We start from the raw sequence: 19280 nt of genomic DNA, 5'->3' as shown, positions 1-19280 counted from the left end.
ATATACACATACACATATATGCATATATATGTGTATGTATATATACACACACACACACACACTCACACAACACTTTTATTCAGCCATGGAAAATCAAGAAATCTTTCCATTTGCAATAACATGGATGGACCCTGAAGTTATTATACTAACTGAAGTAATTTAGGTAGAGAAAGACAAATACTGCATAATCTCGCTTATATGTGGAATCTAAAAAACCCCAAGCTCATAGATATGGAGAACAGATTGATAGTTGCTAAAGGTGGGGGGTGGGGCAAAGAGCAAAACGGGTGAGGAGGCAAAAGATACAAGCTTCTAGGTATAACCGAAATAAGTCCTGGGAATGTAACGTACAGAGTGGGGACTATAGTTAATAAAACTGCCTTGCATTTTTCAAAGTTGCTAAGACAGCAGACCTTAAAGGTTCTCATCACATGAAAAAATGTTTGATGATATGTGGTGATGGATGTTAACGAGACTTATTGTGGGGATCATTTTGTAATACATCGCTATAGTGAATCATGTTGCACACATAAACTAGTAGGTCAACTATTTCTCAATTAAAAAAAAGGGAGAAAAAATTAAAAAAAAAACCTTAGATCTTTCTTACTAAGGAATAAGGGGAAATGGCTGTTGTGTGGATAGAACAATCCCTGCCACTGGGCTTTCTAGGTAATGTGAGCGTGTGGAATCCTTGGATCTCTTTAAGGTCTTGGCAATCTCACTGAGGGGCTGCCCAGTTCTTAGGCCCTTTCAAAGGGGAGAAAATCAGTTTATTCTCTGTCCACTTAATATCTTCAGGTATGGGTTTTGTTCTGCCTCAGAAAAATGCATATGTAAGTTAACCATAGACAAATATTTCCTAATGGTTATTTACATCAACTTCCTGAGTACTCCTTCCTTGCCACCTCCAAATATGTGTAACTGCTTTACAACAGTCCTCTCAAGACAGTTATGAACCAGACAAGTCCTGTGTGGGGACTGGGAGATGAGATTACATTTCTGCCCTGGGGTGTTCTCTGACAGCAATTTAAGAGAAGGCAAAGTGTGGCTGGGGTGGTATCAGAAAGCTCTGGCTCCCCACCAGCAAGGGCACTACCTCTGCTCTCCTGAGTTTCCTGGAAGTTTCACAGCCATCAGAGAGCAGCTGAGCTGTGAGCAACCCCCTCGCCCCCCCAGCTCTTAACTGAGTTTAAAGTTCTAAGTTCTATTAAAGTCTCTTCTAAAATATAGCAATGAAAGGAAAATCCTGAAGACAGGTGGCACAAGCTCAGGGAGTGAAACATTTTTATGTCAATTTTCATGTCATTTCCTTCTCTCTTTAGATAAATGATGACACTCTCAGGGTGCCCTTGGAATCCTCGCCACCTGACTTATAATGTTCAACTGACTTCTAGACCCAGCCTCAGTTACTTTCTCTTTTAAAGCCTGGAGCCTGGCAGGTCCTGACTTGGTGGCGGGTCACAGAATGAATATGTTCCACGTATCCTGGGCCATACACACCCGTTATGTGTTAGATGAAGGCTACTCCTATTGACTCAGGAAGAGCTGACTTCCTCTTGTCCTTCCACACAGATAAATTTTTTCATCAGAGTTGTGCCCCTGGATCTATGCGGAATTCCAGTCTCTGTGATCTGTGTATCGGCTCAGCAAGTATTCCAGGAAAGGAGTGTATTCCAAACAGCCATGAGAGATACTATGGTTACACAGGGGCTTTCAGGTGAGTCTTTAAATCCTGACACAAATATAATGATAAACCCAGCCCTGACAACATTGCTTTTTAGGTACTAAAGTGAGATTGTTACGTTCCTGGCCTGTTAGTCTTGCATGCATTAGGGTGCCACATTTAGCAACTATATTAGAACCCTGTATGAAGGAGCATCCAAGCACCCCCAAGACACCATCTTCAGATCTGGCTGTCATAGCAAAGACTGAAAGTACAGTGCAGATTAAAAGCTCTCGACAGGGGGGCGATTTTCCCCTCAGGGGAAATCTGGCAGTGTCTGGAGATGGTTTTGATGGCCAAATGGAGTTGGGGGGAGGGTCCTACTGGCACCCTACTGGCAATTGGTAGAGGCTGCTAAATATCTTACATGCACAGGACAGCATCCTACAAGAAAGAATTGTCCAGCTCAAAATGTCACTATTGCCAAGGTGAGGAAATTCTGCCAAGGTTGAATACAGGAGTCAGGAGTCTGGCTCATGCTTCTCCAGGCACCTCTAGGGAACCTATGGCCACACTCACCTGGAAATATACAAAAGTAATGTACATGATTTCTACATTCCCAGCTACATTTGTTATTTATATGAAGATGTCTGTGCACCTTATGACCTTATTGCTTTTTAACTGTCTTTTCTGGTTCAGTCTTGTGTTAGTAGTTCATGAGTCCATCAACTCCACAATGATGGTGGTATTCTAACTGAACTTCTCAGTAGTGAAGGAAAAAAGAAAGGTTATCCTAATTCTCCAGGTAGAGCCACCCTGTAAGTTAGTGTAAATACAATTCACAGTCCACAGATTCCCAGTTTTTACAAAATAGGGTTTGAGTAAGGAATCACCATATTGGGACACTGCCTTCTAATATCTCTAGGGAAAGGCTGTATATCTATTGGAGAAACTATGCCAGAACTTAGCATTTAGTGTACGGAACTGAGACTGTATAACCACAAAGCTAACCGGAGGTTCTGTGTTCTTTTCTTTATTACTTATATTAGTATTATGTAAGAGTAGCGATAGAATGGGAGTGACAATTGCTGATACCAGACGGCTAGCCCTGGATCTATAAGGTGGCCCTCCTGAATGACAGATGTGTCTTTCTGACCTTCTCTTTTCCCTTTTTCTGGCACTCTGCAGGTGTCTGGTTGAGAAGGGAGATGTGGCCTTTGTGAAACACAAGACTGTCATAGAGAACACTGGGGGTATGTTCATGTGCTCTTCTGCCCCTACAAATTGGGGTTGCTGGGTTCACTCATGGTGAGGATGCCTTTGTGGAAGTGTATGTACTCTGTTCGGCTCCAGAGCTCTGACCTTCAACCTGTTCTTTCAGTGAAGAAAGAAGTGTTTACCTGGCTAGGCAGAACGGTACTGACCATGAGGTTCTTCTAGTGGCCCTGAATGCTCTCCCGGAAACCCTCTCATAGGTGCAGGCATTGCCTTTTCCCTAAATACTTCAGTGCACACTTCATAGGAATGAGGACATTTTATTACATATCTACATTATAATTACCAAGATCAGGAAATTGATATTAACATGCATTTAATATTCACAATGTTCACAGCCCATACTAAGATTTTGTGATTTATCCCCAAAAGGTCCTTTTTAAACTATTTCCTATATTTCTTTGTCCAATATATATATATTCCAAATATATCCTAGGTCCACTGAAAAAAATCTAGAGACGATAGTACATCAGTGGGAATGAACACCAAAATCTTGGCTTCTAGACCTATTCTCCAATAGAATGAGCCAGGGGCCCTTGGAAAAATAGCTGATTCTAGGGCTGGGACAGGAATAATAAAAGGTGAGCCTGGAACATCATGCTGAAGATGTTGGGATATATCAAAATATACAGAAGCTATTTTCAAAGATCCTCCACTGGCCAAATCTGGGATATTTTGAGCACTAGAAGAAATAATAATGGTAGTAAGATAATGACTTGCTGAATAAAATGGGAATACAGGATAATAATATCCTGAATAAGCAAACGAGTATGAAGGGAAAGGTCTTCCTTATCGTAGAACAAGAAAGAAATGGGAATATTGTAATTATAAAGTTAAAAAAACCATCATTTGGAAAACAATATAGTAGTAATTGTTTCAAGCAAGAATCATCAATGGGTACTAAAACTAGTGGGTGAATATTAGATGCTGTGACTTTAAAAAAAAAACCTAACAAAATATTTTTAAAAGTTAGTAAAATTCAGCACTCCACCTGCCCCTCCTGTCACTAACTGCTTAGAGAACCTCCTACAGTCCAGGTAGGTATTAACTTACTCCCTTTCTCATGTCCCTTTATCCAACCCCAGATCATCCCTGCAACTCATCTAGAATGAACTAGCTTAGTACCAACTCCTCTGAGAATCCTTCCCAGATGGCATACCCCCATCCCACAACAGAATCTTCCATCCGTAGGACTAGTTTCATTGGGTTCATCTCATTCTGTAATAAACTGTGGCTACAGAAACTCTTTGAGCTCTTTTTTCCTTCTTTTATACCCCAACACTAACTATGGTAAGTGGCACACAGAAGTTGCTAAGTACTTACTTGAAGGACTACTGAATTGGCTAATTTTTCTTTCCTTTCTCCTATTACTTTTGCTTTTTCCTTTAAAGGCTGCCCTTTTTCCTATGACTCAAGTGTTACTCAGGATTGGTTCTTTGTCACCCCTTGATTTACTTTTTTTCCTGAGTACTCTTCTGAGTAGGGTTTCTCTAGGTATCACCTCTGCACCTGGCAATGACTCCAAAAGCCTTACCCCCTGAGGAGAATGTAGAGCAGAGGCCTAACCTCCCTTCTAAATAACACCCTGGAGTCTCTATTTGTCATGTGGTCGTTTTTATATACAAAGTTCACTGGCACTGCAACCTCAACCTTTATGAGTCCAAGCTCCTCCCATTTCTTTCCAAATCCACTCCTTTTCTCAGCCTCCATCCCTTTTGAGGACTCTATCATCTGCCCTGCCAGTTGGGCCCAGGGTAGTCTCCTGGTCAGCGTGTGTAACACAGGCTACACACTAAAACCATGCCTCCTCCAGCCGGCTCTCTAATGAATATGTCCTCACCAAGCTAGTTCTCTGCTCACACAGCATTTAGAAAGAGAAATAGAAAATGGTATTATCTGCATCTGGAATTGTTGCTTTTGGTATGTGTGCTATCTTCCCCCTCCAATAAGACTGTCTTACAGAGGGCAGACAACATAGTATTGAATAAATGCTTAAATTATGAAGTAGAACAGAATTGGTTTGGAGAGAATGATGGTGGGTTTCACTTGGAGGGAGTGGAGTTGAAGGAACTGGTAAGAAAGGGCAGGATAAATAAGTGTTAGAAGGTGAGCAAAGATGTGTGCAGTTACTCATGGGAGAGATGCAGGTAATTTGGAGTTTTTTTACTAAAACTGTAAGTCCATATTTGGGGAGAGTAGGAAAAGAGGTATTTTTCCTTTATATATAAATAATATACAGCTTTATGATAGCTAATTCATGCATTAGTTGTTCAATTAAATAAAATTAAATGAAGATTAAATTAATAAAAAGATTGCCTTTTAGATGAGAAGTAAAAACTAGGAAAATATATTTATTTGAGAATTGCCTCAGCAGGAAGGAATGGAAACCTTGAAAATGGGTAAGATTTTCTTTTTTTCAGGGAGAATACAGAAACAATGAAGGAGCTGAGAACAGGATATGGACCTGTACGCACAGAAGCGTGTGCACATTTTCATGTAGAACAAGTATGAACATGTCAGATTTAGAACACTGGTCCAGCTTGCAAAATGGCCCCTGGGGAAGCTCTTTTGCTTGCTGATGCCAGATTGTATTGTACAGAGGGTCATGTTCTTCCTGTGCTAGAGTAAGAAGCCCAGATGCTTTGGAATTTAGTAGAAACGAAGATGTTTTTGAACATCATCCACAGAATATTTCTCTTTCTCCTGGTTGGGTGGGGCAGGTTGGAAGGGGTGATCACTAGGATTTCTTGGTTAAGTGCTAAATCTGTTGAATTGAACCTATATACATGTGAGTGTCCCTTCCTCTCCACATCACTGTGACCCCAGTGTGTGCACTTCTGCGGGCTAATGGCTCCAGGTCCTTCACATGCCAGTGGGTCGGTTATGTCCCTCAGTGAGGGCGCCTGACCAAAGCTATCAGCTGTGGCTGACCCACTTTCTCTGTCCCCAGGAAAAAACCATGAAGATTGGGCTAAGGATCTGAAGGAGGAAAACTTTCGGCTGCTGTGTCCTGATGGCACCAGGAAGGCTGTGGCAGACATTGAAAACTGCTTCCTAGCTGAGGTCCCGCATCATGCTGTGGTCTCACGGAAAGATATGGCAACTTGTGTTAGCAAGATGTTACATGAGCAGCAGGTATGGAAAAGCCAGGGCCTTCCATTCTTTATTCCTGGGTGCATGTGGATTATTTGGGGGAGTTCAGTGCTAAGCGCAGCCCCCACTCCAGCATTCTCTTTCTAGAAACTAGAATTGGGACACTGTCAATTGTGGAACTGGATCTCCCAGGCCCAGGTCCGCTTATATCTCCAGGTCACTGGAGATTAGTTCCCATGTGACCACTGGCTCTTGGGTCCATGCATCTGCTTTCTTGCTCATCCTTGACCTTCCTCTGTGATACTCTAATTTTCTTCACTTCTATTCTTTTTGAAAATGAAGGAGAGTAATACTGTGTCCCAGCCCTCCTTGATAGAAGTCATGAAATGTGGACTGTATTTGTTTAGAGAGACCGAGAACCATTGCAACAGCCAGAAGAACACAGGACCTCTATCCTCCGGCAGCTTGTACTCCGGGGAGAACAAGCAACCCAAGGCCAGCCTTGTTGGGGGGTGGGGAGAGGCTGCCTGAGTATTCTAATCCCGAGAATCCTCTACCCACAAACACCACTTTCTCAACAACAGCTTGCTGCCTGCCATTAGTTTCCTTTAAAAAAAAAAGGAAGGTAGTATATTTCGCAAGCCCTCTTAAGGTAAATGATAACAATAATTAGCATTTAATGAACATTACTTAGGTGCTAGATGGAACGGTAAGCTTTTTGTAATCACCATTTCACTTATAATCCTACAAGGCCTAGAGTTAAGGCTCTTGCCCTAGACAGGGTCAAAGATACAGTCAAACATGAAACTTAACAACTACTTGTATCACCCCTTATTGGGCTGGTATCTTCTTTGATAGTAATGCTTGGAAAGAACATGTTTCTGTACTCTCATTTCCTGGAAGCAGTCCCTAAGGCCACAGCCAATGAAGTGGGGAAGAGAGATCAGGGAAGTCAGGAGTGACTAGGTGGGTAGGAGGGACTTCCCAGAGGAGGTGAGACTAGGATGGACCCTATAGAGGACACTGGGGCCTCATGAAAGCATGAAACTAGGGCCAAAGATGGGTGGACGCCAGGCGAGGGATATGGAAACATCCTGAGGCATTCTCTGCAGCTTCCCTTTCTTCCCCAGGGCTGGGTCCCGCTTTCATGCCCCTCAGCCTGATCCTTGCATTCTCAGCTGCTCCCTCCACAGGCCCTCATGTGTTTCCCCTCTATCTGCCAGGTTTTGTTTGGAACAACTGGAAATGACTGCTCGAGCAAGTTCTGTATGTTCCGCTCCGACACCAAGGACCTTCTGTTCAAGGATGACACAAAATGTTTGGCCAAACTTCCGGAAGGCACGACATATGAATCTTACTTAGGAAAAGACTATATGATGGCTGTTGCTAACCTGAGACAATGCTCCACCTCAAGTGAGTAGGAGGAACGGTATGGGGGAGGCTGCCAAGCAAACATGGGTGGGATTCTAGGTGGTGAGTAGAAAAGGAAGAGTGGGCTGTGGCCCTCTGGGATGTCTGATAGACAAGATGAGATGATGCGAGAACACCGTCAGCCCAGCACACGTGAAAGGCTTCTTGTATGGGCAGATGGTAAGATGGACACAGGCCATCACTAAGGTAATGAACTGCCCATGTTATTCCATGTTATTACTAGGAAAAGGAAGAGGTTATATGCACCCAATGCCCATTGCTCTGCAGTAAACTCCTTTTTAAATTTTTAAAAAATGTTTATTTATTGATTTTGAGAGAGAGAGAATACCTACTGCTCATTGAGAATATCAGTTTTCTAAGCCTTAAAATAACAATAAAACACACCTTTGCACTATAACTATACTAGACATCATTAAATTCCTTGAAGTAATTTGGAAGATGTAGGAGAATAACGTGTGGATGGAGGGAGGTTATTCTTTAACTCGTGTCTGCATACAAGTGAGCCATGGTCCTTAAAATACTGATTCACAGGCTCTGGGGATACTGATTCAGCAAGTCTGTGCCACGTCCCATAGTTCCAATGAAAGGAACATGCTTACCCACAGCCACTGTTGTGAGCACCCAGGGCACATTCACCTAACCTATATCCTCCATAAGGGGAGAAAGTCGGTTTGCGATTCTCTGCTCCTTTGCCAGCACCTAGCTTGGAAACTGGCACGTTCTAGGGACTTGTTATCTTGGTTCCTCACCTGACTAAGGAGGTCAGAGAGGACAATCCTACCAGGTTCCTTCCAGCTACATGGATTTAGGTGTGGGAACCCTGCCTATAAGACACAAGGTGGGGGATGATACAGGGCCGGAAGACCATGCTACCATTCTTAGTGCACAGTACTGCCCAGAAAGACAAAGGAGCTGGGCGGGCAAGGGAGAAGGCCACAGAGAAATGGCCTAGTCCACCCATAGACCCCTAGTGAGTCGGAGTGCTTTTGTATCAGGCTTAACTGTTCATTCACTCTATAGAAAAAATATATAAGTAGATTTTGACTGTCCTACCTCTTCTCTCTGCTCCACAGAACTCCTGGAGGCCTGTACTTTCCACAAAGTTTAAAATGCAAGAGGTGGAGCCACAGCAGATGGAAGGGGGAGCTCATGCGACCCATAAGCTTCCCTTTGGGTCTTGTTGGCCTGAGTGGTTTGTTTGGCTTCACAGTTTGGCTGTGGTACCTCTGCAGAGCATAAAAATAAAATAAAAATTATTGTTGGTGTTATCTTTTAAAAATTTCATTCTTTTCTAAATGTTTGGTCTGGGAGGATTTTTTTTTTAGATACTATCTGACTAAATACATTTGCAACCGTGCCCTTCTTTCAGAGCTCAAGTTCATCTGATGTCTTCCACAGCTTTGATTGTGGTGCCAGAGCCACACCTCCTGGGTACATTCCAAGTAGGAATTCTTTCTGAAAAGGGTCTTTATGGTCACTGTAACAGAATCAAGTGTATGTGGCTGTGGTGTGTGTGTGTGTGTGTGTGTGTGTATGTGTGTGTGTGTGTGTGTATGTGTGTGTGTGTGTTGGTAGGGAGGAGGGAGGGAGGAGGGTGCTGAGTGAGTTATTGAAAGGGAGTGTTCAGTGGAGTACAGCTATTTTTGCCTTGAAAAAAATATAGAAGGTTTATATATTTAAAAATATTTTAATGACTTTCGTGAGGTATACTTGAGGTCCTGATTCTAACAGGTTGGGAAAGTGAATTACTGGAACATCTGAAAATTATCGCTTGACCCTGATTCCCACAGTAGTCACTGCCCTGTCTCCTCTCCTTCTTCTGAAAGGTGTAGGCTCACTCTTTCCATGCCTTACTTATTATAGGCTCAACACACAGAAATCAGTTTTCTGTTCCACTCCCTTCCCTGCAGCTACCCTGGCCAAGGTCATGGACCATCTGCCATCTGTAAAACCCAATGTTTAAAAAAAATTTTTGTTTGTTTACTTTTGAGAGAGAAAGACAGACAGACAGACAGACAGACAGAGACAGAGAGAGACACAGAGTGGGGGAGGGGTAGATAGAGATGGAGACACAGAATCTGAAGCATGCCCCAGGCTCTGAGTTGTCAGCACAGAGCCTGAAGCAGGGTTCGAACTCAAGAGCTGTGAAATCATGACCTGAGCCAAATTTGGATGCTTAACCAACTGAGCCACCCACGTTCCCCCTGTAAAAACCGATTTTAATTCTTTCATTCCTGAGTATGTTTACTGCACTTGCTATGGCTGACTGCTCACTCTTCTTGGGAACTAGCCTCAACTTTTCTGACATAGCAGCTCTCTGTTTTGGTTCCTATCCCTCTCTGTCAATTTGTGGTCTTACTGTGGGCTCATCCTACCAACCCTGAAATTGCAGGGACATCTTCCTGGGCTTCTTTCTTTGATCCAAGGATCTTCTCACTTTCTAGGCCTTCCCTGAACAATGAGAGTGACTGTGGGGCACTACATCTATAACCATATTCCTGGCCCCTGCCCCAGTGTCCCTAAAGTACTTCCTCCTGCCTATGGATCTATACTGCAACTCTCACAGCAATCAGAAGCCCAACAAATAGAAAACAGAGGGGATCATCTTGCTCCTTCCCTCTCCTGTTCCCTAACTGTCCAACTGTCATTTCCATATATTTCACAACAGCTGAAGACATGGTCTTCTATCCGTTCACAGGAGTCATAAACCAAGGAGTTAAATTTCATTCACTGTTTTCCCTCACCCTGTATCCAACGCCAGCAGGTTCTGTTGATTTTGCCTTCTAAGCAACTCTCCAGTTTGCCCTTTTATTACTTCACTCCTACTACAGCCTCAGTTTACACTCAGGGGTAGAGCCACAGATGGGGGATTTCTGGACACAATAGTTCATATCGCTAACAGGACATTGGGTCCACTTTGCAGTCAAGACCTGATGTTGACCTTTTAGACACAGCTTTGAGCCTGTCAACACTCTGCCTTATTTGATATTCACCTAAACTCTACCCTTACCCTAAATCCTATAATAACTCTTTACATTTGTTGGGTTGAAACAGTTCCTCTGGGGTCTTACTGCAATGAGCCAACAAAGCTAATTTTGGCAACAATGTACTTAGTGTCTACCACAAGCCTGACACTGTTGTAGTGACTGTTAATGCAGCTATGCATACTATTGTTTCTTAAAATGATTTCTGCTTATTTTGATTTCTCTCTCTCTCTAGATTGCCTTATCAGTATAGATGTACAGAAAAATGTCTGATGTTCACAGGCATAAATCTGAAGTGATTTGTAGCTTTCTTTGATCTTTCATTATTTCTTGAGTTTTTAATATGCCATCCATGTCTCATTTTAATTATTTTAGAAAAATAATCTAAGTATTTGTTTTCAAAGAAACAAAGTTAAAGAGATATGCTAGAGTATGGGAATCACATGATTGATGTCCCCACGTCTGAGATCATTTCCATTGTGCTTTGGAGCTATTGGGAACAGAAGAAGAGGAAAAAATGTGTCTGGAGAATGAGATATTTTAAGTAAAGGAAGAGAGGGGGAAAAATGGTCTCACTGTGTTTGTGTCATTTTAACTCTCTTCATTTTCCATTTGAATAAAGGAGCAGAACACTTCCAGTAGGCAGCCATCAGTATCTTTCGTTGGATCCATCTCCACACACCTCCTGGAAGCATGTGTTGACAGAGATGTGAGAGGACAGGAAACAGCTGATCCCCTCCTCTCATTCCTAAGAATGGCATTTCTTCTGCCTTTAGCCAGGAAACATACTGGAAAAAAAACAGTCTCGTTAAACCATTCTTTCCTCATTCCCAAATTTTACCACCAAGGCAGCACTTCTTCATTCACATAACTCTGACCAAAAATTCATATACAGTTAGGACAGTTATGGTGAGTATTCTCCTGTTTGGCCCTTCTTCCTTCCCTGCATTTTTAGCTCGTAACAGAGGAATCAATGGTTATTATAAAGGACCTGTGTGTGTGTGTGTGTGTGTGTGTGTGTGTGTGTGTGTGCGTGCACTGGGTAGTAGATACAGAGGAGAGACCAAGATCATAAGAAAAAAAGAAAAAAGAGAATGTGGGAAAATTATCGTCAATTCTGATAGTTTTAATTGATAATGCTACTTTAAAATAAAGTAGTTGGTTTACTTTCTTTAGTCTCACATCCTAAACATACTTTCTTAATCTGGAGTGCCTACATTTATCAATGGAATGCCTGGAAAATGAATTGTACTATGTTAGAGCATATAGTTAAGCATGAAGGAGCCCAACTGCCTTGGCTTAATGGATAAGTTACTTAATCCCTGCCTTAGTTCGCCTCTATAAAATTGGAATAATGGATCACTGTGAGTATCAAACAAATTAGTAAATTAAAATTATTTAAAACAATGCCTGGCACTAGCAAGCACTCACTAATGCTGACCCACCCTCTTCTCCGTCTACCACAGTCTTGCTTCCATACCACGCCCCTACCCCCACACTTACCCCACTGCTCCCTCTGGAGTCACTTTTCATTCAAGCCCTTATCACAGGAGCCCCTCTGTTACAAGACATGCTGGTGACCACTTCCAGGATATGTTTTATTGCTTTGTCACTGATTCTTCCTTCTTAGGCTTCTCTGCAAGTTCCTTTCTTCTCACTTTCCATTCTCTCCATGATTTTAATGACTACTAGTTTATGTTTAACACCAACATGAAAACATAGCACCTATTGTTGAAACTTTACATTTGTTTACTGGATCCCTAGCTTAATATAAGATTTTAGAATTCTCAGATGTGGCAGCCTAGGAGTCCGGAGTTCTGTCTTATCCAGGGAGAGAGTGGACACAGAATGTAATATGAGAGAGGCTTATGTCCGAGAGGAGACAAGAGCCCTGAACAGGGGTTTCATCTCCATATTTATTGAGCACTCAAGATCTTACACACATGGTGAATGTGAAGAAAACAAGATCTTACACACGTGGTGAACATGAAGAAAACAATCAAATAGTAATCATTAACTTGTGTGTAAGAAGTAAAAGGTCGGGGTTGGGGGGCAAGCGGAGTTCATGATGAAGGTACATTAGCACCAGATGGGAAGTAATGTCCTGCAGGTGATATAACAAGTTACTCATGATCCCTTTACAGTATCTGGCTATGTAACCTCGGGCACTTTTGCCCCGTGGTGGCAGCTTTTCGCCCTAAGCTTTTTTTCTAATCCATTTGAGTAAGTAGAACCTATTTCCTCACACTCAGAGGCATCTGAAACTCAATATATAGAAAACAGAGGCAATTTTCATTTTGGTTATGCCCTCAGCCCCGAAGTCCCTCTCTAATTCACTTTATGCACTCTGATCTTTCCAGTTCCCCACCCCAACTGCTTTAGATGCAGTCCTGATAACTACCCTCTAAACTCAGCATATCCAATTAATCACCACATTCTATAGATTTTCCTTCAACACATCTTTTAAATCTGTGGCCTCCTTTCCACACCTACCTTGTTCCTGGTTCAGATCCTGTGCATCTTTTGCCAAAACACTGAACTAGCTCTCAGCTGGTCTCCCTACCTCAGTCTCTCCTTTCCCAAATTGCTGAAACTTTATATTTCCATTTCTAGTCATCTATATTGCCCTCATCTGACACTACTTATTGCATTCTGGATAAAGTCTAGGCTCCTCAGCATAACACACAAGCCCTTCGGGTCGCTCCTGCTAACTGTTCCTGCTTCATCTCCTGCCACTTCTGCAGAAATGATACCAGCTTAATGACAGACTGTAAAGGGGCAGCCCATAAGCTGGCCACTTCTGGCGACAAGTTTATTTGGGCAGCAAGTTTTTTTTTTTTTAAATGTTTTTCATGATTCTGTGAATTTTGAAAAATGGAACATTTTCCTTTCTGGTTCTCTGGAAAAACTGGAAGGACGGGCCACTCTGGTCCCACACACCTGCCCGGCATAGTGGCTGCCCACTCTGGACGGGAACAGCAGCTGCAGTTTTCAACAGCTCCACCCCACGCTCTGATTTCCTAGTTGCTTCCCTCCATGTAGAAATCTCAGTTACAGTCTTAGATTTACGGAATAGGGACATAGAGTTGCTCGTTTTCTTCTACATAGAGCTTTCTCTTTCTACACCTGCAGAGGCTAACTCATCTCTCACACTCAGTTCCCGTCACGTTGCTCCAGGAGCTTTTATCTGAACCTATGATAGACTAAATGTCCCTTGCTGTATTCCCATATCGCACCGTACATCCTTGTCACATCCCATGCCATACTATGATAGTCAGATGAAATGTCTGTATAATGCTTGAGTTCCTCACAAGACTCACCTTACAAAGGGAGTACTGGAAATCCTCAGTGCAGATTTCTTAAGCCATTCATTTTATTCATCCATCATTCCGTCAACAACCATGAAGAGGGTGACGACATTTAACCCATATATTAGGGGATAAGAGTATCACTTGTGAAATACCGTGAAATACCGCTGACTCGGTGGAAAGTGTCCGTGAGAACTGCAACTCCCATCAGGACCTTCGGGATCCCGGCCCCTGAAGGAAGAAATACAACTTATGAACTACCACTCCCATGAGGCTCCACTTCGGACGCCTGCGCAGAGCCCAGGGCCACGTTGCTCTCGCGCGGCGCTGGAGACAAGCATTTCAGCGATGGCTTCCGCGGAGTCGCGGCGTGTGGGGAATGATGGCAGTGTCGGGGGCGCCTTCCAACCCTACTTAGACTCCTTGCGGCAAGAGCTACAGCAAAGGGACCCGACGCTGCTGTCAGTCGCGGTGGCGCTTCTCGCGGTGCTGCTGACGCTGGGTAAAGAGGCGGCCGGTGGTTTTGGCGGGCGGTGTTCCCGGCTTGGACTGGGCTTGTGCAGACCGCCGATGCCGGGCTGCGAAGGCACCTGGGGGGCATCTGTAGAGGGAGAGCCACTTCCGACACCAGCCTGCCCTGTTATCTGAAGTAGCGGCAGTAGTGCTGCGTTAAAGAGGATCTCCTGTGACCCTTGGACGTCCTGGCCCTTGGGAGCACGGGTTACTCTACCTCCATTGACTCTTGTTATGCCTGAGCGCGTGGTCCTTACCCCCATTCCCTCTTCCTTTCTTTGCTCTTAACTACCAAGACTCTCCGGTTCTAATTTACTCCGAGTTTGCGTCCAGTAAGACAAGATTACACTTGAGGAGGCCACAGTCGGGATAAGGGATGTAGACCCAGGAAGGTTGACAGGTGATAGTGGCAGGCACTCAATGGAGTCCCTAATGATGGAGTGGGCAATGAGTTACACATGAGCAGGGATGGTGATAAATGGGTTACACATTAGAAGCCTGCAGGCACAACATCCCACGTTTATGGGGAATCCAAGAACCCTGAAGTCCATTTACGCAGCGCAGGCCTTCTCACTGGTAACAATAACGATTATAATGGTGGTAAAAAAACCCAAAAAGTTCCAGCTGAATGAGGTGTTCTGTGGTAGACTTCTGTTAACTTCCCTGCCCCAACCATACAGGCGTACTATTGATACTACAAGGCATAATTTGGTTGTTTTTCTCTATTCCACAGTGTTCTGGACGTTCATCCGGAGCAGAAGGAGCAGTCAAAGAGCTGTTCTTCTGGTTGGCCTTTGTGACTCTGGGAAAACATTGCTCTTTGTCAGAGTAAATACTTTGATTTACCTCTCTCCTAAGTTTGATGGGAAATTTTAGGCCATACGGATATTCCTGTGAGGTCATAGTTCTTTTTGGAAAGGAGGCTGATGCTGATAACTTGGGGAGTTGTTCTTGACTCACTTGAAAAGATTTGAAAAACTTGATAAGACTCTTGAAAAACTCATAAACTGAATTTTTTTGACCATTTCTATTTTATTGCATTTGGCCAGATACTGACATTTAATCCTTATCCCATTTACGGGTTTTATGTAACCCTTTTCATGGGGTGGCCAGTGATGCTAGAAAAGCTGAAGAGATAAAAGACGGTGACGTGTGTAGGGTGTATAATTAGTGTAACAAACTCTGAGAACAAACTTCTGAGAACTTGTCAAGGAAGGTTTTAAAAGATTGATTCTTTGACATATTGGACTACTTAGCCATCTTTTTGCAAATATTTATTTAGTATTTTAAACTATTTTTTTTGTTACAGAACATAGAGGTTTCCTTTTTCTTCTTCTTTTTGAGAGGATAAATTATTTCCTTTCTACTACAGAAATATAATTTGTAGTCATTTGTGATGATTAAAAATGTTTATGGAACATAAACCACTAACCATTTGAAAGTAGTCCCCACACTCCCACCCCTGTCCTTTCATTATGGAGAGGGGAATGAAGATGCAATTCATTAGATTTTTCTATAAGGGAAAAACAATATAGTCCTTTTCAGTTGTTGCAAGCAATATTCATTTATTTGACCCATCAGAGTTAGAATGAAATTATTTTCTTTAAATTTGCTCTTTATATATTTACTCTGATCTTCCTGATTTTTTTTTTTTAACAGTTGTTAACTGGCCTTTACAGAGACACTCAGACGTCTATCACTGACAGCTCTGCTCTGTACAGAGTCAACAATTCCAGGGTAAGTGGTTCCTAGAATGTTGGAAGTCTGACAGTCTTACTTTACTCTGGTCTGTCAGGAAAGGACATTTGTAGGATGAATTAGTCTGAGAGCTTAGGTACCATCCATACCTTACTTTTAGGGATGAATAGAGTCCATGTGACCTATTCTGCTCTCAGTCATCCAAGCAGCAGATTTAATCATACCGTCCCCTGCTGTGTACCTCATGCACACTGATGTTACATTACATTTTCCTAGTTTTTGTTTCTTTGTTTTCTTTCCAACTTTACCATGAGTTCTTAAGGGTGAGCATTGAGCCTTTTCATTTATATTTTGAATAGGTAATCTCTGTAATGGGACAAAATTTCAAAAGGTTAAAAAGAATATTCGGTTTGGGGCACCTAGGTGGCCCAGTTGGTTGAGTGTCTGATGTCAGCTCAGTTCATGGTCTTGTGGTTTGTGAGTTCAAACCCGCATTAGTCTGCTGTCAGTGGGGAGCCCACTTTGGATCTTCTGGCTTCCTCTCTCTCTGCCCCTCCCCCACTCATGTTCTTTCTCCCCCTCCCTCTCCCCCCCTCCCTCTCCCCCCCTCCCCCCTCCCTCTCTCCCCCCCTCAAATAAATAATCATTAAAAAAAGAGAATATCCGGTGAAAAGTAATTTTGCTCTTCCTGTCCCTACTAGGTCTTCTCTTTAGAGGTAATAACTTACCATTTTTCTGTGTATCCTTCAGGTGGTCTGTGTATATGCAAATATATCTGTGTACCATTTAATTTTCTCTTAAAAGATTTCTAAGCAGTTTTTTTAATTTTTTTTCATTTATTTCTTTTTGAGAGAGAGAGACACACAGAGTGGAAACAGGAGAGGGGGAGAGAGAGAGGAAGACACAGAATCCAAAGTGTGCTCCGGACTCTGAGCCCTCAGCACAGAGCCTCACCCAGGACTCAAACCCACAAACCGTGAGATCCTAACTTGAGCTTAAGTTGGACTCTTAACAGATTGAGCGACTCAGGCACCCGTTTAAGCGATCTTATACTCAGCCTGGGGCTCGAACTTACAATCCCGTGATCAAGAGTCACACGCTCCATCAACTGAGCCAGCCAGGAAACTCAATTTTTTTTTTCTTAAATATTTATTATTTTTGAGAGAGAGCGCATATGTGTGCAAGCAAGGGAAGGGTACAGGTAGAGAGACAGAGGATCTGAAGCAGGTTCTGTACTAACAGCAGAGAGCCTGATGCAGGGGTCAAACTCACAAACTATGAGGTGATAACCTGAGCCAAAGTTGGATGCTTAACTGACTAAGCCACTCGGGTCCCCCCCGTTTTTCTTTTTTAATAGTCTGTGCTGCCTACTGTTTTTTGTTGTTGTTTTTTAACAATATGACTGATGCGGTTGGGTTGTTTTGCTTTTCTCCCTCATTTGTACACATAGTGCTGCATGTGTGAGCTGCACAGTATTCCAGTATGTGGCTGTACCATTCAATTAAGTTCTGATTTAATAAGAGCTCTGTTAATGAACATGTAGTTTGTTGTTAAAATCTTTAGCTTTTATAATGTTGCAATGGATACCTTAAAAAGTATACATGAGTATATTTCAAAAATACCAGTAAGGGATCATGAGAAGGACTTTTTGTGTATATGTGTAGCCCCAGAATGTGGGTAGTGACTGCCAAGTTGATTGTAATGCATAATAAGTATTTGGTGAGTGGAGGAAAGGCTAGGTGGCTGGTTGGAGGGGTAGATGTATAGATGGATAAATTAAAATGGTTATTTTAGAGACCTTTTCTCCTTTTCTGGTGCCTCCAGAATTAAACATTATAAACAAAGATAACGAAACATTCTTTTAAATGTCTTACAGATATTTTTTACATTTTTCAAAATGGCACTCTTTCTAGCCCAGTCCTTTTTAAACTCCCAAGATTTTAGATTTTGAAAGTTCAGGTTTGGAGCTCTTTAATTCTTGGGGTATTTGCGCTAGATTTTTTAAAGTGGGATATCCCAGGGTATACTTTAAACCTGTAGAATAGCCATTGGCCATGCGTGACTGTTGAGCACCTCAAATGTGACTAGTCCAAATTGAGGGGTGTTGTAAGTGTAAAGTATACACCAGATCTTGAATTTGGCATGCGAAAAAAAAAAGTAAAATGCCAACAATTTCTTGATTTTTTTTTTTTTTACACATTAAAAAGACATTTTAGATATATTGGGTTAAATAGTTATTAAATTAACTTTACCTATATCTTTTATAGTTTTTAAATACAGATTTGGAAAATTTAATATTACATATGAGGCTTGAATATTTTTATTAAAAATGTAGAACATTCCCTTCTTTTTTTACTCCTCTCCCCCTGATATGCTTTAGATCTAGTCTCTCTCTCAATGTATCAGTATTATTCTTTCTGAATTGCTTATGGTGGTGTAGTGCTGATTATGAAATGTGGTAGTGGGTCCCAACTTGAGGTCCTTAGACTTTTAACAGTGTTTTTTTTTTTTTTTGAAGCTAGTACATATTTTTACCCATAAAAGACTACACAGACTACATGACAGGTCGTAATAAATCCAGGTGTAATTATGTCAGTTCTGTGCATGATATGGACTCCCTCCTGCTGAACAGTGGTTCAGGCTGGCTGTGGATAAGGTAGAACGTCAGAGAAAGGTCCCATGGACCTGATAGTGTATCAGGATTATACCAGAGAATCTATGGGTAAAGCCATATCCACATTGAACCTGAGCTCAAGCATGAAGGCCTAGAATGAATAGCCCTTAAGTGGGTGCTTTAATGAGTCAACTTAGGAGGGACACAACCCCTCCCTGTTTCAGTGTTTGACAAAAAATATGGACTTTTGGAACAAATAAATGGTGTGTCTAGTCGACAGATAGTTAAAATTATAGTGGAAATGTAAAGGAATGTTTTGTTGTTAGAAAGATTGGAGAGCCTTGTAATGGTAGAATGCCAAGATAAAATGTAGGTCACCTGTTACTTTATTTACTTTGTGAATATTTACTGCTATTTTCACACGTTTTTGTTTATATTCATACTGGGGTGTTTCCCCAGCCTCAGATGGACCACACTTCAATGACTCCCCCACAGGGTCAGGTTTCTTACATACCTTTAGAGCATTTATCAAAGTTGTAATTTTACATTTATATGTAATCTTACTTTGTGTTGATCTTTCTTTTTTTTAGAGTTTAAGTTTATTTATTCTGAGAGAGAGCATGTGTGCATGAGAACGCCTGAGCACTCAAGTTGGGGAGGGACAGGGGCGGGGAGGGAGGATAGAGAGAGAGACAGAGAAT

The 19280-nt window shown here is 42.2% G+C and overlaps 1 protein-coding gene across 1 annotated transcript in view; it reads left to right on the top strand.

Moving 5' to 3' along the window:
• LOC115291261 (serotransferrin-like) overlaps positions 1 to 19280 on the top strand; it is a 48807-nt gene that overhangs the window by 8831 nt on the left and 20696 nt on the right. The window contains exons 9-15 of the mRNA XM_029938767.1: positions 1515 to 1717; positions 2852 to 2916; positions 5889 to 6073; positions 7255 to 7444; positions 13996 to 14256; positions 15001 to 15095; positions 15927 to 16004. Coding sequence (XP_029794627.1) covers positions 1515 to 1717; positions 2852 to 2916; positions 5889 to 6073; positions 7255 to 7444; positions 13996 to 14256; positions 15001 to 15095; positions 15927 to 16004 — 1077 coding nt within the window. The remainder of the gene's footprint in view (positions 1 to 1514; positions 1718 to 2851; positions 2917 to 5888; positions 6074 to 7254; positions 7445 to 13995; positions 14257 to 15000; positions 15096 to 15926; positions 16005 to 19280) is intronic.

This window comes from Suricata suricatta, chromosome 5 (assembly GCF_006229205.1).
Source record: "Suricata suricatta isolate VVHF042 chromosome 5, meerkat_22Aug2017_6uvM2_HiC, whole genome shotgun sequence".
Classification (NCBI taxonomy): domain Eukaryota; kingdom Metazoa; phylum Chordata; class Mammalia; order Carnivora; family Herpestidae; genus Suricata; species Suricata suricatta.
Note: the sequence above shows the minus strand (reverse complement) of the source record. Positions and strands in the feature narration are given on the sequence as shown.